This window comes from Nelumbo nucifera, chromosome 1 (assembly GCF_055504915.1).
Source record: "Nelumbo nucifera cultivar China Antique chromosome 1, China Antique-T2T, whole genome shotgun sequence".
Taxonomy (NCBI): domain Eukaryota; kingdom Viridiplantae; phylum Streptophyta; class Magnoliopsida; order Proteales; family Nelumbonaceae; genus Nelumbo; species Nelumbo nucifera.
In genome coordinates, this window is record NC_142649.1 from 203,301,337 (window position 1) to 203,324,062 (window position 22,726).

The following is a 22,726-nucleotide window of genomic DNA, read 5'->3' on the forward strand; positions in this document are numbered from 1 at the left end:
GATGCAATATGTATTAATTGATACATAAAACTTCATGTACAACTTTAAATTTTTGTAAATATCAAAACTACCCTTAAAAAAAAGATATTATTCATTATTTTTCCGTCTTAAAACTAAACCGGTGAAGGTGATTGAGAACCAAATCAGGCCAATCCCCACCTTACTTTTGTTTCCTGTTATGGTAGTTGGTTCAGTTCATAACAAGCTCATGGACACCCAATGTAGCGCTCCTCTCACCCCTCTCTCTTCTGCAGGTTCTTTTATTTGGCTTCTCCTCAAAAGTCCAGTCTCGTTGATCTTCTCCTCAATTCTCACCAAGATTCATTTCTCGGAGAAGTGGAATTGCAAATGGCATTTATGTCTAGAATAGAGCCAAATCTATGAAATTGAAATGAACTCTTTTCCCGTAAAATATGCGCTAAATAAGACAGACAGAGAATCGGTATAATAAAAAATCACTTTAAAAGATTTAAGATTAATGATAAAAGAATAAATAAATAAAGCAATATAATAATATTGATAAATTAAATTAATTAATCATTTTGTACTGTAGTGGTTGAAGTTTGGGAATTCTCCAATTGAAAAGGTGAGAAAACGTCTCAATAAAAAAAAATCACTCAAATTACGGGGGCTTGGGGCTATCTTCTACGGGTTACGGCCATTCCGCCAATAGCCACCCACCCTGCTCGTCCGTCGTCCCCCCGCCCGACCACACTTGACACTATTATGTTCTGTGTGAAAGAGCGGAGCCACCCACCCTAATCTTTGGCGCAGTTGAGAGCGGAACCTGATCCTGGATTCGTGTTTCAGCTTGATGGAGAGTCGGAGTGCAGTCCTCAGGTTTTCCAGATCCGAGGCAACATTCGACAGCCGTCGATGCCTCTGCAACAGCATTCACTAGCCATTACAATGGCCGGAGAGCTGCTGGAAAATGAACTGCCTCTGCTATCATGTCGTTGGCTAGGGTTTCATATTTTAGAGCTTTTAGAACCCTGCTTTACCGGTGATCTGAGAGCGAGAATTGTTTGATTGACTGGAAGAAAAGATTCTGGGAGAAACTTTTGAATTGTTTCTTTTTCCGGCGGTGTTGGACGGTGATTCTGAGCATGGCTGCAGGAAAAGGGAATTTGGAGAGAACTCGGAGAGGCATTCGGACAATTTTCTTCATGTTGACGATGGTAGCGGCACTTCTGCCCTTCTTGGCGCCTCTTCTCGTCGCAATAAGAGACATCTTAGTGCCATCTATATTGGTTTCAAGTTTTACGCCTGTAAGATGCTATAGCTATATTGATAGAGCATTTGATGGTTACTGGTTAGATACCAATCAAAAGAAAATGAGATAATAGGTAAAGGGCATTTTTGTCTTTTAATATAAATACTTAATGTCAATTAACGGTTTTGGACTAATTTGACATTTTTTGAAAGTTTGGATCCTCAAAGTTCAAGTCCAGGGTACTAAAGTGAAATTTTCCCAGATAGAAAATACCACCAAAACTGTGTTGAGTTTGAGCCGTTTGATTCGTGGACAGGAACGAAATCACCTATTATTGACATCCAATTGGTTCAATCAGGAATCAAAATTGGATTTCAATTGTTGTTGTTTGATTCATTTGAAGTTGGATCAGAATTAACTAAAAATTTTTTATTTTCAATTAGTCTATTTATTATTTTATTAATTTATGATTAATACATTATTACTTTAATAATATTATTATTATATTGTTTTTGTTTTGTTATTTTATAATTAATTTATTATTATTTAATAATAATATCTTTTTATTATTAATTTATTAATATTTTATTGTAGTATTATTATTTTATTAATATTTTAATATTATTTTAATTATCAATATATTCTTATCTTATTATTACTTTCATAATATTTTATTATATAATTGTAAATTTTTATTATTATTTCATGAATTGTTTATTAATATTGCATTTGTTATTTTATTATTGCTTTAACTATATTGTATTAATATTTTATTTATACTTTATTATTATTTAATAATAATATCTTTGTTTGTTATTATTAATTTATTAATTTCTATAGTATTATTATTTTGTTAATAGTTTATTATTATCATTATCTTATTATTATTTTAATAATACTATTATTTTATTAATATTAGGGTTTTGGGGTTTTTTTATTATGAATTCTTTACTTCTTAGCAGACTTTAGAATGGAAATGGCATTCCCCCATTATGTAAGAATCCTATTCCACCAAAAATGGGAATCGAAATCTCATTCCAACCAAACAAACGGTTGTAATTGGAATGAGCCATTCCGGAACTAAACAAACCCTGACTGATAAGTCATTATGATCATAAGGTTTTAACCTTTGGGGTGTGAGGTTGAGGGTTTATCATTTCTAGCCTAACCGGCAATTATAGATATAGAGGTGCATGAGTTTAAAAACCCAGAACATGATGAAGCTATGTTTGGTAAAAATAAAATCCAAAAATTGAAAATAGACTTATACGAGTTGTAAAATCAATTTTTCTAAGCCAACTAAGAACCTTTATCTCCATTTCCTAATTAGCTCAATATATTTTACAAAATCTCTCTTTCTTTACACCTTAAGTTTCTCACTCTCTCTACCCAAATAACTATTCTCCTAAACTCATCTCTCTCTCTCTCTCTCTCTCCTAAGAGCATTCCTGTCCTATTGAGACGTCTCCTTAATAAAAAACAATTCTAAAATTCCTCTTTATCCCCTCTCTCCTAAAACCTCTCCGCACTCCTAATTTATTGTTATTCATAAAGTCCTAATTCCTAAAACCTCTCCTTATTCCTAAAATACTGCTCATAACAAATCCCCACTTCCTCAAAGACATCTCTCTCTCTCTCTCTCGGTTGCCAATAGTCCGGCCCATTTACTTTGAATAGTATACTACCTATTGCTTATAATTAATAATTTCATTTTATTATAACCCATACCAAAATGAATTAATTGTTTTCGTTATTAATTAAAAAATCCCAAAGAATATTACTATTTTTAATAATTAATAATTTTCACTTTAGTAACATTTTTTGGATTAATTACTAATATTGTCAACAATTTAATAATACCTTACCAAAATTAATTAATTCTTTTTAGGATTAATTGAAAAACACTAAAATTCACTTAAAATCTATTATTTATATCCATGATTTATTAAAAATTGCCAAAAATTAATACCAAAATATATTACTATTTTTAATATTTAATATTAGTGATATATTAATAATTCATGATCAATTAATTAGTTATATATTACCAACAAATTAATTAATTACCAATAATAATTATTTTTTTATTAATATTAAAATTTAAAAATTAATAAATATTTCATTAATAATTAAATTAACTATTATTAATGTTAATAATAGTAATATTTTATAAATTAATAATTATAAAATTTATTAATTCATAATTTAGAATTATTAATTATAATTATAAAATTATTAATATTTTTTTAAATATTAATTATAAAAATTAAAAAATATGTATTAACTATTTTTTTGAGTAAATAAAAAATACCATAAAATATTACTTTTATTAGTAATTAATATTACTATTAGTAACTATAAATTAAAATTAATGTTATTAATTACTAGTGGGGACCCTGCGATGCATGAGTTTTGTTAAAAGAATTTGAGGCAAAAGGAGATAGGGGTGTACCTTGGGTTGGGTGGGCCTAATTCGAGCCCAACCTAGTTCAACCCAAGCTTTTGCACAAGCTGAGCTTGAGTTTTTGAACTTCAAGTTGGGTTTAGGCCAAGAAAATTAAGGCTCACCTAAACTCAGGTTGGCTTTGGGTTGAGCCCTCGAGTAATTTAAGTGTGACCCAGTTCAATTTGAGCCTATGCCAACATTTTAAGATATACATATCTGTATATTATCAATATATTCTACTTGTAAATTGGGTTATAAAGCTCAATACACCCAAGCCCAAGTCTAGCCCAAGATGTTAGGTTAAGTTTGGGTTGGGCCTAAGTTGGTAAACTCGGGCCTGGGTTAGTAAATTATCAGTTATTATTGAAAATTATCACTAATTTTTCTCTTACCAATTTAGGCCTAACCCGACCTTTAACCCAACATCTTGAGCTAGCCTTGGGATTGGACCTGTTGAGCTTTGTAGCCAAATTTATAGGCAGAATATATTTATAATATGTAGATATGTATATTACAAAATGTTGGGCAGGTTCAAATTGGTCGAATTAGGCTTGGGCTATTCAAACCCAACCTAAATTTAGGTTAGGCTTGAGTTAAGCCCAACTTGAAGTTGAAAACTCAAACCCAACCTATACAAAATCTTTAATAGAGTTGGATCGGGTTAAGACTACTCAAGCTGCACCCCTAATTTCTTTTCCCTCAAGTTCTTTTAACAAAGCCCATACATCACATGGGTCCCCACTAGTACTAAATATAATGTATTCAATGGCATAGGATGAAAGGCCTAAAACTCGACCCAGCCCAGGTCCAATTAGAGATCACCATGGATGCTTTGTTTATGTGAGAAGAGCTAACTACTCACTCCCAGCTCAGATCTTTGTCGAAGGGCTTCGTTCTAGGACTTCCGTTCCGTCTGGCCTTGTATATAATATCCCCAGTTTTCTATCTAGGAATTTGTAACTGAGTTTGATGGTGAATGGAATTTGCCTTGTAGTGTTTTTAAAATAATTTTTTTAAGGTTGGAAAAATGTTGAATTAAATTGGTTGACATGGTTAAATCATGCTTGGTTTTTGTAGTAGATGATCCTCGTCCATTGGTGCAGTGAGACCCAAAATGTCAACAGATGGAGAGCTAAAAGAGACAACCTTAATCAACCATGTTTAGTTTAAGCCCTCAAAGCCTAAATAACATGGGAAGAGTGAGTGGTAAGTAGAGTCTGGCAGCCAGGTCTGGTCTAGTACATATTTGTTGGCAGTTAGGCACTACTAGGCACCACATAAGTGGACCAGTAAATAAACACTTTTGTGTTAGGGTAATCATTAAAATGAAGCTTCCCCCAACGGTTGATTGGTGTTTATTTATTGCTCCACTTATATGGCGTCTAGCTATCAACAAATACCAGAAAAATGTTTATCAATCATTTTTTCTTAATTTTGAAAACAAATCAAGTACAAATGTTTATTTAATAAATGCCCACAGAATCAAACATATGCTTGGTCTGGCTGGATTGGCGCTGCATAGTCTTACCTAATTGGTAAGGTATCCTACTGATAGTAACCAAGACTTAGGATCAAATCCCGCCTGCACCAAGGTTAGGATGAACACAGGTCTGCCTGAACCAAATCCAAACTCGATCAAACTCCAAAATAGAGACCAGCCCAACCTTAGAGGTCTGGACAGGGAAATTCTGGCCCAATATATACAAGCTACGGTCCAAGCAAGATTGCTAGATATGAACTCTTTGGTTATATGGGTTTAATGGGTTCAATGCTACATAACACAACTAATGTTTTTGTTTAGCAAAACTACATAATTAATGCTTGATTGTGAGTAAAGCAGGCTTTCCTACGTGTCAACTAATTAACAGAATCAGAAACATCAAAATTTGAAGTGAAGTATTTTCTGACGACCCAGAACTAGTTCTCAAACCTTAGCATCTAGAGCACATATATAAAGCTCAATCAGGCCTTCTCATGTGTACTAGCTATGATAAATCACTTTCCCTCAATTTCAGAAGATGTCTCCTCCATTTGTTGATTCAGAGCCCGTCTCCATGTCTCCTCCATTTGTTGTTTTTGGTATGAGCTTTTTGGCCTCCTTTATCCTTCCCCATAGAAAAGCATAGAGCCCAACTATAATCATAAACATGCCAATTAACCTGCAAATTACATCAAATCCTGTGGTCAGAGACTTCAAGTGTTAGAGAAAAGAAACTATAGATGGATTAGGGTTGTATCAAATTGCAGGAGGGAGAGATACTGACGTCCCAATACTAATAGCCTGGCCGAAGAAAAGGAACTCAGAGAAAGCCACAAAGATGAGGCATAACGGACCGAACATGGGGGGATAAGTTGGTCCCTGATTGGTAATTACCCAGGAGACAATGCAGAACTTGGCACCTGTGCCCAGTGCTCCCTGTGGCATTAATCAACATTAGAGTGAGAATTGCATTAAGCATCTTTTAGGTTTAGTTTGGGAAGACTACAAATACATACAAAATAATATAGAATACAAAGTTTTGCGCTTCACATATTTGTATTTGCACTCCTTCCAAACTGAGTCTTAAGAAAAAGAGATTTGTTGCAACTTGAAAGGGTAGATAAAATGGACATGGATTGAAGTAGTAAGAAATGATTTAGAGGGTGTTTGACAACGTGGTCGCTAGGTGTGGATTTGAGCCAAGCCGAGCCGAATACTTGGCTATTCGAGCTTGGCTTGCTGAAACTGTGTTAAATAAAAAAAACATACATATAAAAATTGTTTTTATTTTACATACAAAAAATAAGAATTATAAAAATTATTTACTATTACACATAAAAAATAAAAATATTATATATAAAATGTTATTATATAAAATAAAAATTATATATATATATATATATATATATATATATTATACTAGGCTCGTGAGCCTTACGAACCGAGCTTCACTAGGCTCGAACTCGGTTTAAACCAAGCCAAGCTTTTTACAAGACGAAATTGAATAACTCGTGAAAAGCTCGACTCATGGCCACCCCTAATGGTCGCATAAATCAAACACCCCCTTAAACTCTAATAATTTGATAATGGAAAAACAGTGAACAGAATGGAATGATGAAACAGGATTTATTCCAATTTTAAAACGCGGCCACAAATCATTTATACACACTTGTCATATGAAAATAGGTCATTTCATTGCATGTTTGTTTCAAAGTATCAATTCTCTGGAACTCGCAAAAATCCTGTATCCAGAGTTTTTAACATACAATACTCTTTTCTTTTTTCAGTTTGATAAATTCACAAATATATTAAGATAGATATTAACAATATTTAAACCTATTTAAAGGCCCTAACTTAGTGTCTCAATGACCCTGAAAACCGATATGTATTGATACTTGGAAGCATAATTGCATAATAAAATCCAAAAAGCAAAGTAAATCTGTTAATTCTGAAGAGAATAAATGGAGATTAAGAGGATGCATGCATTTACTTTATCATATCAGAACCAAATAAAGTATTTGATTCTGTGGCTTCCAAAAGCTCCAACATTAGTTGACTATATGATTTTGATCTGGCTTTACCAAAAAAAAATCAAAGGAAGGAATCATATATATACCGAGTAAATTATTGTAAGTAGCTCCAAATTCCATCTTAACTCCCATGCAGCCTTGCTTCTATTTATCAACAATCCTACCACAGTCGATTGCAAGCACCCTACAGCGCAAGTTAGCGTTGTTGCCCAATATTTTGAGGGGTATACTTTGAACAGTCTTACCTGTACAACAAATACAAATTAAACATAAATTATATTAATCTAAATACGATATATCGTTATAAAAATTTGATGTAGGTCATAAAAATTAAATTTAAATATTATATATCGTTAATATTTACTTGTATATATGTATAATACGTACTCTTAGACTAGTTACATTAATGGTGTTTCTAATGCTACAAGTTAATTAAATAACATCTACTAGTGAAACATTTATAGCCTAAACTCATGTTTCAAAAGTATTGATACAGATGATATATGCAAAAAATTCCATGTCACACGGTTCTAAACATCTATATGAGATGAAAACTAAAATCTTTCAGAATGATTTTTTGATTTCTACATTTTATTTTTTTTTTTCAAATATGCAGTATTTCGTGTATCGCCCACCCCGTAAACAATATGTATTTATACTTTGAACCATGGTTCAGAATCAAGAAATTAGCCTTGGAGTGAAGAAGAAAAATAAAAACTAAAGGGATTCAACTAGATGAATTCTTGCAAAAGAATGAAATGGAACAATTGGGAACCATAGTCTCTACTAGACTGAAGAGATCAATATGATAGAGTAGTCTCATACCTGTAATACATACCAAAAAGAGACGCTCAACAAACTGCCAAGGAGCATGAGTGAACCACGAGCCCAACTGTTGCTGTAAGCTTTGATGATGGGGTGGTTCTGGGAAAGAGATGGGCGAATGTGAAATGTCTTTCCCTTGTAAAGACTGAAAACTAATGCTCCACCAACACAAAGTATCACTCCTCCTATCTTCAACCTCCCTTCTTTGCTTCTCAATCCCAATTTCTCTATCCTTTTTGCACCAAACAAGCCATAAAAGAAATTAGCAGTAGATGCTAGATAGTTTCGTCAACATGCGTAACTATGAAAGAGTGGTTTGATCAGCTGAGAACCTTCCATTTTTCTCTTTATTGACCAAAAATACCCTTGACCCAGTTCATGAATTGGTGTGGTTTTTGACTTGTTTTAGGAATTTTGTTTCACATAATAGTGAAAAGGATATCCTTGTTTGCCCCAAAAGAAATTACCAGTAGATAATGACAACATGCATACTGCTAATCAAAATGGCAAATGTAATGGGAAGAGTGGTTTGGTCAGTTGAGAGCTTTCCATTTTTCCCTTTATTGACCAAAATACCCTCGACCCAGTTCCTGAATTCTTGTGGTTTTTGACTTGTTTTGAGAATGAGGTTACGGTTTACTTACCCAGCTGTCACAGACATGGCGAAGGTGACGATAGGAGCCATATTGAGGAAACTAACGCTATATGTGGCCGAGGTAGCTGCCAGCCCATAGTAGTACAACCCCATTCCAATTGTCACCCTATGGAAAAACACAAAATGGGCCCATCGAGATGGCCCTACTACGTAAGAAGGAATGAATTGTGGACATAGGTTAGCACAAAGTAGGCCCATTTGAGGGGGTCTTAAACGTCAAATCGGACCCATTTCATCATTTACCCGCATAAGGCGTTGGTGAAAATCCAAAACGAAGCAGCCCAACTGATCCTTCTTTCCATACCTCTATTCAGAATTTGAAATTAAAACAGTGAAAAGAGAAGAAACAATCACATACTCAGATAGAAAATGAATATATGAAAGAAAGGAATGAAGAAACAAAGAATAAGGGAGGGGACGAGAGTACTTCTCCATGAAGAAGGCAAATGGAGCAACGAAAATGGCTGCAACCAAATGCCTGTAAGCAATCACAGCAAAAACGAAAGACCCTTGACTCAGTATCACACGCGACAACAGTTGCAGCCCCGTCAGCGCCACCTCTACAAACACCATGCCCAGCGCCCACTGTGATTTCTGAAGCCAACCCTTACTACCCATCTTCTCTCTCCCTCTCTCTCCACCGAAACCAAAGGACTTAAATAGCAGAAATGAGAGAGAGAGAGAGAGAGAGAGATGGGCAAAGTTTTAAGCATAAAAATGGCAGAATTTTAAGCAAAGAAGTTAAGAAGGTGAGGGTGAGTTAATGTGGTCATTGAGAAAAGAATCGTGAACTTCTAGTATAGATGTCGACAGCTATGGAATTCAATATCATTCTTTTCCTTTTTCATTTGGAATGCACAAATGGGAATATTATACAACATTCTGAAAGAAGGGTTGTTATTGCAGCAGAAAAGGTATTTACCCAATTGGGTGGATCTACTGTTACTCCACTTTTTGCTGTTGCCACTACTGTGGCCCCATTTTGTTAATAAGATCATTCCACTGACATCCATGGCAGCTCCTAAATTCTATTATTTTTTATCTATTAATTTGGTGGCAGAATTGCAGTCATTTAATGATTTGCCCAACTTAAACAAAGTCAGTATAATCATCACTACTCACTAGGGAAGGGGGTTCAAGTTGATTTGGGTGGAAAGGGATCCAATGTAACATAAAAACCCTTCTCCTTAACCTGATGTGGTGGTGGGCACACTCTCACAAAAGCCCTCCTTCCAAATTTCAAGTGTTCCCCTTGCATCTCCAATGCCAAACACCCCCCATCAACCCACTCAATCTGTGACCGATGGCCATGTAGTTGAGATAGTCACTCCACATCCCTCCCAAAATGGAGGCATGGGACCTAACCTGTATAATGGCAGTCTCATTGTGGTAGGGCTAATAGACCTCATGTGCACCCTTCTCTGCCCCCTCCTGAATCCCCAATTATGTAATACCACAAAAACAAAAAAAGAAAGAAATTCAATCTCTCACTTTGTGTTCATGGATGGGATGGTGTAGAGCATATTATTGGTTGGGCAAACATCCTATTGAGCCAATCCAAATTCAACAAAGTAATCGATGGGTGAAGACAGGAGTGGTAATTCTAATACTTCACTCAGTTACATTTCTGCCATCCTTTTCAAAGGCGCATCATGCATCATGCATTATGATATGCATATATTTGACATTCTTTCTATTGGTATACTATTCAAATCAAAAGTGAAGAGATATAATTATTTTGGGGCCACCAAATAAGATTTCAAGTCAGACCTGATGGATACTCATTAGCGGAATCCATTGTTGGGATCTCAATTGGAGAGTACCTTCGTGTTTGTTTGTAAGTACAGACAACTCTAAATGCAGCATGTGGTCTGTTTTTTTGGTAGAAAGCAAAGCAAAGGCCATACGACATGATAAATATATATGGCTCCCCTCCAACCAAATGCATACATATTAATTTTAAAGTTTCGGGTAGGAGCCAAGTAATGTGAGTTGGGATTTCCTGCACTTGGTTTCGTGTATGCCAGGGAGCACTGTGGTTCACATGAACATCTGGCTCACATGTGTCATAAAAATCCTAGCTCCACCTACTGAACTAAAAAAAACCCCTAAAATTAAATAGAAAATTTGCCGCGTTTTATTTTTGAGAACTAAAAAATATGTGAATTCATCTTCTTCCCCAACTCGACAACTGGAGAGTGATGGCTGGTTTTACACCCACTATTCCTCTCCTCTCTCGCCCTCTTCCTATCTATTGTTTCCGTTTAATTTGGATTCAGCCACGGTGACCGGAGGAGCAGCAGATCCCCCTTCATATTCTAATTTCCCTAATAATCGGCTTAGACTAGGGAGCTAAGACGGTAATGGTAGTAGACTTGCCATTTTGGAGAGCGAAGCGTGTTGTTCTGATGTGCTGCCGGATTGCACCTCCGGCTGTACTGTGAAGTTGCAGTTGTTGATAATAGATAATGTCTTTAATAATACCCCTGTAGAAACTGAAGCAAAATAAAACAAAGAATATAATCCAAATCGAGAAATGAAATATGCGCAGAGTCGTCGTTGACACAGGTTCTTATACTGCATTACTTGAAACAAGCGCAGTAAGAATAACACAAGGCAAGAAAAAACACAAAGAACGTTAAGCTAGGCCAATAGGCTGTTTTAAATTGTCAACAACCATACAAGATTTTGAAACTTAAATGAAGATTCAATCTACCCAAGCGGTTACTTCCCCATTAGGCACTAGCTCTTTTTTTCTTCAGAGTATTTGTCAATGTTGTTTGATGCCATAGTGAATGATCAAATAAGAGAAAGTGATCTTCTGAGTACCAACTTCTGTTACCCAGAGATGGAAAAGAATTGAAGGGTGTATCCGTGAAGCTGGCCACCGCTCTTTGGCACATGTGAGACGGGTGTGCATGTGAACCACGACGACGTGTTAAAATCCGATTGGAAGTACACCCCAGCATACACCAAACCAAGTGCAGGAATTCGTGTGGGGATGCTGCTTTTTCTTATTTGGAATCCAACAAAACATCTCCCCGCCCGTGCATAAAGAGATTAATAACATGTAGGAGGATGAGATGTTCCCCAGGATGTTAATCCCGACTTTCTTATCCCTGCTGTGCTCTTTTATTTTTGAATCAATTATTTCAAAATAAGAAAAAACCAAGATGCTGGTCAAGTAGCCCAATGTAGTAATATAATAATATTTGCTGGTAGCCCATCCAGAGATTGAATAAACCTGTGGTAGCACATCAGTCTTTGTTTCTCCTTTGATGACATGGTAAATTGGTAACATTGTAACACATCAATCAGTCAAGAAACAGGGATAGGGTTTGACACTGACACAACAACAACAACATCAAAATCCAAAAGCTAAACTAGCATCTGATCCGGTTATTCAAAACTTTAACCCGATTCTCTTTCAAAATTCGTTCAGTATGCATATTTATGTATGTTGTGTTATATTTAGTGAAATTAGACTCTTAACCGGATTAAAAAGGTTAGATGCAAACCCAGAAACCCTAGTACCCAACTTTTGTCATCGCACTACCAAAACTAACATTACCCCACGCAATAGAGGAAAACGAAAACCCCTGGGAAAGCAGTACTGTTTACAAATAGCCAAGCTTCACCGGTAAGCTTGCGGTCATCCACACAATTATTGCTCCTATACAGGTCGATACGATACTGTATAGTGTGGAAGTATCGCAAATACGGTACCCAGAATCTCAATAAGAACAACAACATTTACGGAAAGATATCATGTTGAATAACATCGCCTAAAGCTAAACCGCTACTTAATTCCATTTATTTTACTTCATTTTCGTGTTCTAGTCCAATAACAATAACAATTTTTTATTGGACTTCACCTCTACAGTAATGAATTGTTAATTCAATATATTTTACAGAAGTGGCGTTATGCATTTAAAATTTACATGAACTTTTACTAAAGATGACAATGAACCCCATCCCCCTAGTAAGAATGTAATTTTGATCAGAGAAGTTGATACATTTTTACATTGGTCATCATCCATCAATATATTAAAAAAATAAAATAAATATGGGCAACCATACCATTTCCTAGTATGCAAAGCAATCCCTCACAAGGACTTGTACTGCTCAATCAAATGGGAGGCATGGAGACGCGATGTAGGGACTATAGTGCACCCTAAATTCTGAAGATAAGCTATCTGCAATCAAAAATGATAGTTGAAAACACACAAGACTAGAAATGGTGCTAGAAAAAGAGAGGACCACCAATAGTTGGAAACCAAATGCAGACTTAGATAACATGAACACGTCAAAATAATGAATGGATATGGGAATTGAAAGAAAAATCAAGTCCTATTAGCAAACTATGCTATGATCCGCCATATCAACTAATGTCAGGACGATTTGAAAAACAACTTCTTAAATACTCTTTTTCATTAATCTTATTTCATCCGTAACTACTATAAACAAGCATGGCAAAATCCAAAGACTTTCTTGTACTCACAAGACTCATCAAATAAGAAAAATCTTTTCCTTCTCCAACATACAGCATATCCCTCTAGAAAAGATAATCCGTAGTTCTGTATACATTTATGACGATATTGTAGAATGTAGAGATAGTCGTTCACAAAAATGCTTCAGGATAAAAGATCAGATTGAATGCCAGATCAGCAATAATGTCTACAAAGTATAAACCAAATAAGGGATTTGTTATAAATCGTATTTGGTCCTCAAAGCCTTTGCAGCCGAGCATTGGAAACATCTCCTTGTATATATTTTTTTTTCATGGGGAGATATTCTCATTGCACGGTTGCAAGGGACTGCGAGGACTGTGTGAGGACCAGATCCGATTTACATTTCATGATTGCTTTTCAAAAGCAGTGTATTTTAATGAGTAGACAAAAGGAGTACAAGGTTGGAGAAACAAATAAAAGCAGTGCATTGATGGGTAAGTTAAACGAAAGCTTTTTGGACAGAACCATGGATTAGAGATCAACCTCTAAATGAACATTGTCTAAGTCTGTATTTGCTGGCTCAGAACAAGGAAGATCCTATGAACGAGTATTATGCAAGGCTGGGGAATGAAGGAGTTTTAATGTGAAGGAATCTAAAGTGACTAGGAAAGCTCAAGACCTCCAATGAGTCCTGCTCACATTAGGAGTTTTCTTCAAGGGAGACTGCATCCTGAACCAGAAAACAGAATTAAGAGGGGGGGGTGGGTGGGTGGGGGGGCTTCTCTATGATTTCATTACTCCCAACCTTACATTTCAGTTACATTACAAGTACTGCTGTTTGAGAGGACCCTGACTATGCACAAACCCGACGGGCCAGGCTCGGTTTGAACCATCCTTCTTAACAACCTCATATATCTGCTAGAAGTGCTGCAACGGACCAATTGATCCATCTACTCAAGACAGCATGAGATGAAAGTTAGAAACATGAGGAATATTCACTGTGAAATCCTTCTTCAGATTCTTGATTCCATTTAACATAGAGAAAGTCCGATGGTAAGATATTTAGCCTACTGCATATGGTCCCATTTCTTGCAGTTCTTCAGGCAGTTTACAGCATTTCCTCGAGAGTTGGAAAGCCTTATTGCAACCTGACCTGGCTAAGATATTTAGCAGTAGAAGAAACAAGTTGTGGTCCTTGACTCCTGACACCAAATTCTGGGTTATCTGGTTATAAAGGAAAAACAGAATATTCTGCCAGTCAGGTTTAGAGGTTGATAGTTTGACTGCAAAGGTGGACAAATAACTACTTGATTGGGCAAGAGTGAATTCAAGGGCTTGAAGCAGTAACAGTTTCCTAATCAGTGGAATAGAATTCTTTTTGGGGATGATGTAAATGAGCGACCAACAGATGTTTTTTGTTTAGTTAGTAATACTTTTTGTTTATCATTCAACTTTGTACAGTGGCTTGGTACACCAAGGCTCTGATGTGTATCTTGATTCTTCTTCAGTTAATACAATACAATTTGTACTTTTCAAAAAAAAAGTCATCAGTTCATATTCGTAAAGAGAAGAAATGCAAAAATAAGAAGATTGAACTTAAATGCCCAACAAACTGAAGATCCCTAACCTGTTTAGATGTAGCTTCCGACGACCCCATTGCATTCTCAATTCTCAGTTTCTGGAAATGTTCCTAATAGCAAGTAAATACTACATAGAATAAGGATCGTGCAAGAGCATGCATACATTTGACAGGAATTGAAATAAACCTACTTATTTATCTCCGTGTATCTCAAATTCTATACCAGAAGCACCCTGATATTTCCATGTAAAGCATCCAAGCCTATTTGAATCATGTCAAAATGAAACCACCACATCTTATAAGCCAATATATTTGCCATTCTTTAATATATGCCTACAGAACCACTACCCAGTGATGGTCCTGATTATCCAGGGTCCTGGGAGGAATAGACTGGATATAGACCTAAAATTTGGATTTTTTTCCCTTTTTCTTCTTCGTTTGCAGAGTGGCTGTCCTTTAGACAAGAAATGCCTAGATGACAAGGCATCCATGAAAGGTTGTTTCACTTAAGCACCTAACTATTTTATGCACAGTGCTATGAAATATTCTTATATTCTTTTTCTGAGGCTACAATAAAAAATAGGCATTATTAAACTAAGTTATTCATTTTGTGGGATTATCACTAGATTCCTTTTATTATTTTCTTATTTGTTAAGGTTCAATAAACAAAAGTGTTGGTGTAGGCAGTCTTCAACCCTCAAAGATTTCAAAAACTAAACCGATAAGGAAAAACTTAACTATGTTGATTTACTATGTTTCAGATGAAGTTTACACTTTTATGAAGATTATAGATAATTACTTGTGAAAAATGGTCGGTGGTGATATTGAACCTAGGGAATTACCATAGGATTAATTGTTACTAAAAAAAAACATCACCTAGGCGACACCTTGGCACCTTGAATACTATGTTCCCATACTTGTATCCAAGATTTTACCATTTTCAAAGCAGTGGCCCCTATTTGTTTAAACATTTGTGTACACATTGCAAATAAAAGAAATCCTTATCTATATAAATAATAACATCAATCTCTGTGAAAACTTGCTTCCTTCGGTCTGAACACATGGTTGACAAAACAACCACCGCACATTTTCTTTCTTATTGTAATTTATATGACTACAGGATCAATTAGAAATAGAAACTTATATTCATGCAAAAAGGCTACTCTTTCCATCTTACTTTCGCTTTAGAATCAGTGTTTTAAAAGCGCAAGGCACAAAAAATGAGCAGGGGTCAATTTGCGCCTGAGGCACAAGGCGCAAGGTGAGGCACACGCCTTTTGAAGCAAGGCACAAAAATACAAAAAAAAAGCTAAAAAATAAAAAAAAATGTCTGAAAATTCAAAAAAATGTCAAAAATGCCAAAAAATTAAAAATATATATATTAAACATAATATTACTAAAAAATATAAAGTTAAATTTTAAGATAATGTTTTAAAAAACCTATTATCTAAAATTAAAATAAATAAACATAAGATGTAAAGCATATTCAAATGAAAATTTAAAAATAAAATCAAAGATATAAAACATATTACAATCCTGATTCTACGAGCCGCCTTTGTGCCGCTCCCCTTGAGGCAAGCCCAAACAAGTCCACATTAGGTCTTAAATTCTTAGTTTTCACGCAAAAAATAACGATTTTATAGTTTTAACTGCTTTTTAAGAAGACATTTTATTAGGATGAATGAATGAACAACATTACCAAATCGGGGGTTCTCGGACCTTTGGTGAGCGAGCAAAGCGAGTGAATTTCTTTTTATTATTTTATTACAAAATAGACATTATTAAAGAAAAATATTCATTTTAGTGTTTATAAACACATTTCTTCCATAAGGGAAGAACTTAAAATTTTGTCTAATCAACACATTTCTTCCACATCATCATCATCTTCTTCTTTTCCTATAACAAAAATAGGGGTTCAGCCCTATATTTTTTGAATTTTCTTTCCTTCCTTCTTTTTCTTCTTTTTCTTCTCATAAACATGAAGTTTATAATTTTCTTATGAAAATTATGGATAGTCATTAAAGAAAGTTGGTTATGGAACCTAGGGAACTACCCTAGGATATGTGATTTTTACTTAAAACAATCCATCGCTTAGGCAACTAGGCAACAAAGCGCCCCATTGTTGCCTAGCCTCACCTTGGTGCCTTGAAAACTATACACCAAAATTTTCTGTTATAATAAATTGGAAATCTTCAGGCTTCTTCAAAAGTTCAAGAGGCATTCGATAGGGTGATCCCTTGTCTGCTCTCCTCTTCCTTTGTATAATGGAGGTCCTGACCCAATTCATCAATAATGCAGGGCAGGCAGGTCTCTGGGAAGGTTTTGAAATTATTCCAGGGGGGTGAAAGGGTCAATGTACTCCACTTTGTGGATGATACACTTTGTTTCATTAATGCTTTGATCTCTCAATTAGAAACACTAGTGGGAATCTTCTCTTGGTTTGAAGTGGTAACAGGGCTGATGTTGAACTTGGGGAAATCTTCTCACATTCCAATGGACAGGGTTGAGGACAATGATCTATGGGCAGAAACTCTTCGATGTAAGGTGAATAATCTTCTTACCACCTATCTTGGTTTGCCTTTGGGTGCAAAGTTTTTTTCTACAACAATTTGCGAGCCAGTGATGGAAAGACTAGAAAGGAAACTTACATCTTGGAAGGCAAAATATTTATCAAAAGGGGGAAGAATGACCTTTATCAGAAGTACTCTCGCAAATCTACCAACGTACTACCTCTCCTTCTTCCTTAAACCAAGCTCAATAGCTAAGAGAATAGAAAAATTGCAAAAGAACTTCCTATGGAAAGCATGGGAAGATGAGAAGAAAATTCACATGATATCTTGGGATAAAATTTGCACTCCACAGGATTCAGGTGGTCTGGGTCTAAGAAGAATTAAAACTTTCAGCACAGCCTTAAAAGGAGTGGGATTCCAGTTAGGAGATGGGGGTGGAGCTCGTTTTTGGAAGAACAAATGGCAAAACGATGTATCTTTGGAAGAGAGATTCCCCCTTTTGTTCTCAGTGGCTGACTCTTTCAAGTTAGTTCGAGATGAAGTGGTGTGGAAGCCTAAATTCTGAAGGGATTTTCAAGACTGGGAAGTGGCTGAAGTTGTGAACCTGCTGAGTAGCCTAAATAGTTTCTCCTTCCACCCCCAGTCAAGAGACCAATGGACCTGGACCTGGACAGCTGATGGAAATTTCTCAATCAGATCTTTCGCATGAGCTGACTAGGGGTGAGCATTATTCGGTTAAAACCAAATAATTGAACCAAAAATTTCGGTTTCGGCTTTTTGGGTTTGGCTTTTTCGGTTTTTGGTTAAATCGGTTCCGTTTTTCGGCTTTTGGCTATTTCGGTTTTCGGTTTCGGTTTTTGAAATTAGAATTCCAGTTAACTGAATTAACCAAACTTTTTATTATTATATGTAATATGTAACATATTATATATTTATATATTAATATATAATATACTGAAACTTGATTTCATAATATATATTTTATAATATATAATAGAGTATATATTATTAAAATTCGGTTTTAACTGAAATAACCGAACTGAAAATTTTGGTTTCGGTTATTTCGGTTATTCTAAATTTCGGTTCGGTTTTTTATTTTTTTTAATTTTGGTTTATTCGGTTCGGTTTTTAACTGAATAAACCAAATGCTCACCCCTAGAGCTGACTGGCAATAGGAATGCAGACTTCCCTTGTAAGCAAATCTAGATCCCTTCATCTCCATCTAAAATCAATTTCTTGATCTGGACCTCAGCACTAGGAAAATGCCTAACAAGAAGCAGCCTGGCTAAGAAGGGATTCAGTTTAGAGGACCTAAGTTGTGGAATTTGTGGTCTGGTCCAGGAATCCATGGACCACCTCTGCATTCATTGCAAGCTTTCTTGGAAAATATGATCCCATTTCCTCTCTGCTGTGGGTGTTTTCTGGGTAATGCCGAGCACAGTAAAGGATCTGTTACAAAGCTGGCACCTCCTGGGCTATCAAAGAAAGACAATTACATTTGGAGATCTATCCAGCAGCAGTAATCAGCACTTTATGGTCAGAGAGAAATGACAAAATTTATAGAAAATAGAAGAGCCCTAAGTGTTGATGCAATTTATTTTGGGCTGCGCTCTGTAATCAGAACTCAGCTCTTGGTTATCAGTCCTACCCGAGTTCTGTAATCAGAATATGTTTCTGATTCTTCATTTAGTTAATTCAAGGGATCTCTGATCTTTTCCTGAGGGGGGATCTGGTTTATGGTTCTTCCCTCTTTGTATGACTATTTTTCTCATTAGGCTCAGTTTGGAAGGAGTACAAATACAAATATGTAGAGTGCAAAACTATGTATTTTGTATGTATTTGTACTGTACATATTTGTATTTCTACTCCTTCCAAACTGAGCCTTAATAGAATTTACCTTCCAAACTGGGGGACCACACAATAAACGACAAATAAGCACTTTTACGCACTTGGCAAAAAAGGAGTGAATAAGTGCATATTTTCAAAATAAATACTTAAAAGCAACCCAGTGGATGCTTAAGTTAAAAGCACTTATTCCAATTTTTTTGGACAAAACTGTCCCCATCGTTATTTGAAAATCCCATCAAGCATCTTCTCCACTTGAGCTCCAACACAAACCAGGGCTGGCAGCAAGCTACTCCAGGCTGAGATATTGTTCCAGGTGCGTGGATATCCTCTCTTTTTCTCCATTTTGTGCGCCGTTTTGGGCAACTCTTCCTGGCTATAATTGTCAATTCCACAAATATAAGTACTTATTGGTTATGTGGCTCACCAAACACTGTAACCCAAATAAGTACTAATGAACTTATTTCTCAAACCACTTATTTACCAAACATAGCTTGGGTCCACCTGACTGAACCAATTATGTCAGTTCTTGTTCTGTGATTTTGTCCCGAATAATAATTGGATTGGAACTGGTTCTTAAGGTTCTGAACCGATGTGTACCGAAACCAATTATATAGTTAATGATATATAAAGATCTCTTGTTTTTCTTTTTTCAACTTTCTATTATATTTTATATCTAAAAGAGTAAATGTCATAAACGGTAAATATGATGATTGTGGTTAAAAACATATATTTTATCAACATATAAACAGTTTAGTATTTTAGTCTCAGTTTCATTAAGGTTTTTTTTATCAAGGAAAAGTTGTATATCAAGAATTCTTTTTTTTTCAACGAAGGTGGCAATAGCAGGACTGGAAGCCGCATTTCCACTGGGACTACCCAGCTAACATACCAACCGAGTCACCACTCAGTTTTATTAAGGTTATATTATGAAAATGATGTTCTAAACTGTTATTATCATGGGTAATTATAAGTGCCAAGTATAGTTGGGTCCAATCAGGTCAAACCTGATTCTCCTGATTAATAATCAGTTCGGTTCTGGGTCCTTCATACTGTCCCGATTAGTACCTGCAATGGGGCTGGTACACCATGTCCCAAACCAGACACAACCCATTGACAGCCCTACCTAAGAGCGCCCAAAGTGTGCCTTCAAAAAAATTGATTCATCCACTACATTCCAAGAATGAAAGGCATTGCAATCCATGAAATGGAAGACTACCTGTTTTTCTCTCATTAAATGAGCACGCTTATCAGCAGGAATTTGCTCCCAGCTTAAGACCTGTTCAATAAAAGCATGTCAACAAATTGATCAGTAAGTTTACTTCACAACAGATGCAAATATTTGACCCAAAGAAGCAAAGTTACAGCCCCAATTGCAACTAATATGAAGTTGTAAAGAGCTTCACAATCAGATCCGTAACACTTCTTATTGGTAAATAAAACTTAAATTTTGAAAATGTCAATTAGCATACATATTCAGCATAATGAAATGCTTCTTCACACTTCAAGGAAGACTTCAGCGCACGTAAAACATCCTGAAGAAAAACTGCTAGTCAGAATAATACAGGCACTAAAAAGGACAAAAACTAAAAACCGTGGGTAATACAAATTTAATTATATATGTAAAAATTAAAAAAAAAACAATTTAAAAAATGAAGGTAATCTGAAGAAAAACCAGTTATCATTTTTTCTTCAGAGAAGGTCCAAAAGAAGCTACACTAAAACTACAGATTAAATGCAACAACCAGTTATATGGCTTTTGATGCATTATTAAAATCTAAACCCAATGAAACTAAGGCATAAAAATCAAGTACTGAACCTTATGACTTATTCTCAGAGCTGTAGCAACAGTATCTGGCTATTTCCAAAGTAGTGCGACCAAATACAAAGAAGCTGTGAGAGTTTCAGACCAAAAACACAAAAGCTAGACAAAATTGGCCAAAAATATATCCAAATATATCTTGGAAATGCTATTCCCAAAACAGCGAGATAAAATCAGTAAGCAAATTAAGAAACAACCTTCTTGAATATCATCAAATTTTCTCAATAAGAAATAAACAAATAAGTCCTTTGTTCCATTAACCATCTCCCTGTTTTCAAACCATGCATTTCCCTAACCGCCTCAAAGAGATACCCATGTTACAAGATGAAGCAAATAAGGATAATTTAAGATGTTGGTGAAGTTCTTGATCTTCAAATCTTAATTCCACTTAGACAAGGATAGAAATTCACTTGTGTGCATGCTATGGGAGGTTAAGCAATGAATGGCAATTGTTAAAGTAATTACAAGTTAAGAGCACAATGAACTAGTAAATTTGTTGCAAAATGGGGACAAACCTTGTTTTTGCATGTCTTTATTCTAAGCCGTTCATCAATTACAAAGCCAACCTGAACCATACATTAAAAAAGTAAATAATAATCGAAGAAAAGCGTCATCAGATGCATATATCCTAGTATTAAACTAAAAAAATAAGCATGGAAATAATGTCACCATGGCATTATGGCATTTTAACCATATTAGTTTTTTTTTTCAAGTATGATAACGTCATTATGGAATTGTGCATTGGCATTTTAACCCAGACAGTTGACCTGCTGCTAAACCATTAATTTCCAGCTCTAATGGATGTTCATCCACTATTGTATTCTTGATCAGTATTAATGATACTGGTTTCCCAGCATCAATACTGGATTGAAATTTCTATGCCAACCATTTCCAAAAAGGAACAACGATGCAGCAGCTGCACACTTTTGAGGAGATAAAGAGCAGACGTAAGAAATAACAATAAGATTCCTTATCAGTGTGGTCAACTGATAAAGAGCACAGTCCAAAGTACTGTGCTGCACACCACAAATATCAGAGGTTCAACTGTGGTCAAAAAAGAGGTCAAACTGTGCTGGCATATATATGTACATATATATTGCAAGTTACATAAATACTATATCCGATATATTCTACAAATGTTATTGCACTTGAATGTGATGGATAAATGGCTAAAACCTTAGTTTTTTAAAGCAAATGACCAAGATCCAAGACTCAACTCACATTTTCTTTAAAAGAACGTGTGTATTAAAGCAAAATATACATCAAAGAGGCATAAATCAACACAATTTTTTTTCACAATTGAAGAGGAATTTTATTAAGACAATATGAGAACTGTTACAATCACCTTACTGAGAGGCATGAGGTGCGATCTCCCTTAAAGAGTGAAAATGAAAACAAATTAAGAGATGAATTTGTTAGACAATGTATGCCCTTAGGCCTTAGCTCCAATCAGATTGATGTACATAAACATTTACCTGTAAATGAATAAAGTACATTATTGTTTCATGTTAATGATGGTATGTTTTCTGTGAATTACCCCTTAAAATGGACACTTATGAGACTCATGTTAGTTTAGAATGTTCTCAGCCATTGGGTAAACTTGGGGAGTTTATCCTGACAAGGCTAACACTGGCGTGCTCCAAATAGTTAGAGCAGCATGTCTCGGTTGGAAGGGTTAGACCCCAAGCACAAGCAATAACGGGTGTTTGAAAGAAACATTGAACCCAGACCAATTTTCCAGTTATTAAGGGTGGATTCGAACTGAGCTGAGCCGAATACTTGGCTATTCGAGCTCAGCTTGCAAAAACAATGTTAGGCTTGAGCTTGAGCTCGACTTGGTTAAAAAGATCGCAAGTTTGAGCTCAACTAC

The 22,726-nt window shown here is 35.5% G+C and overlaps 2 protein-coding genes across 4 annotated transcripts in view; both read right to left on the reverse strand.

Annotated features, from left to right (window-relative positions):
* Window positions 1-5,383: 5,383 nt before the first annotated feature.
* Window positions 5,384-9,445, reverse strand: LOC104589443 (WAT1-related protein At5g64700-like). The gene is made up of 7 exons (XM_010247778.3): window positions 9,077-9,445; window positions 8,893-8,955; window positions 8,639-8,755; window positions 7,995-8,226; window positions 7,256-7,414; window positions 5,924-6,075; window positions 5,384-5,818 (listed from the first exon to the last, which is right to left on the reverse strand). Exons 1-7 carry the CDS (start codon window positions 9,265-9,267, stop codon window positions 5,671-5,673), a joined length of 1,062 nt encoding a protein of 353 aa, XP_010246080.1. The 5' UTR covers window positions 9,268-9,445; the 3' UTR covers window positions 5,384-5,670.
* A 2,973-nt stretch (window positions 9,446-12,418) lies between these two features.
* SRS2 (P-loop containing nucleoside triphosphate hydrolases superfamily protein) overlaps window positions 12,419-22,726 on the reverse strand; it is a 45,353-nt gene continuing 35,045 nt past the window's right edge. For 2 of the 3 annotated variants that reach the window (XM_088895883.1, XM_010247775.3), the window contains exons 25-29: window positions 21,372-21,422; window positions 20,507-20,569; window positions 20,254-20,313; window positions 14,728-14,790; window positions 12,419-12,845 (exon numbers count right to left, since the gene is read on the reverse strand). In XM_088895883.1, coding sequence (XP_088752009.1) covers window positions 12,756-12,845; window positions 14,728-14,790; window positions 20,254-20,313; window positions 20,507-20,569; window positions 21,372-21,422 — 327 coding nt within the window. In that variant the 3' untranslated portion in view covers window positions 12,419-12,755. Of the gene's footprint in view, window positions 12,846-14,727; window positions 14,791-19,307; window positions 19,411-20,253; window positions 20,314-20,506; window positions 20,570-21,371; window positions 21,423-22,726 lie in introns of those variants that run through there. The other variant, XM_088895884.1, reaches the window with a different exon arrangement.

Bases quoted from the DNA above. Each gene is read 5' to 3' on its own strand.
- LOC104589443 (XM_010247778.3), bottom strand. From the start codon at position 9,267: ATGGGTAGTAAGGGTTGGCTTCAGAAATCACAGTGGGCGCTGGGCATG. The intron at 6,076-7,255 runs GTATATATATGA...TTAATGCCACAG, and splicing joins TACTTACAATAATTTACTCG to GGAGCACTGGGCACAGGTGC. The intron at 5,819-5,923 runs GTCAGTATCTCT...TGTAATTTGCAG, and splicing joins CAGGCTATTAGTATTGGGAC to GTTAATTGGCATGTTTATGA.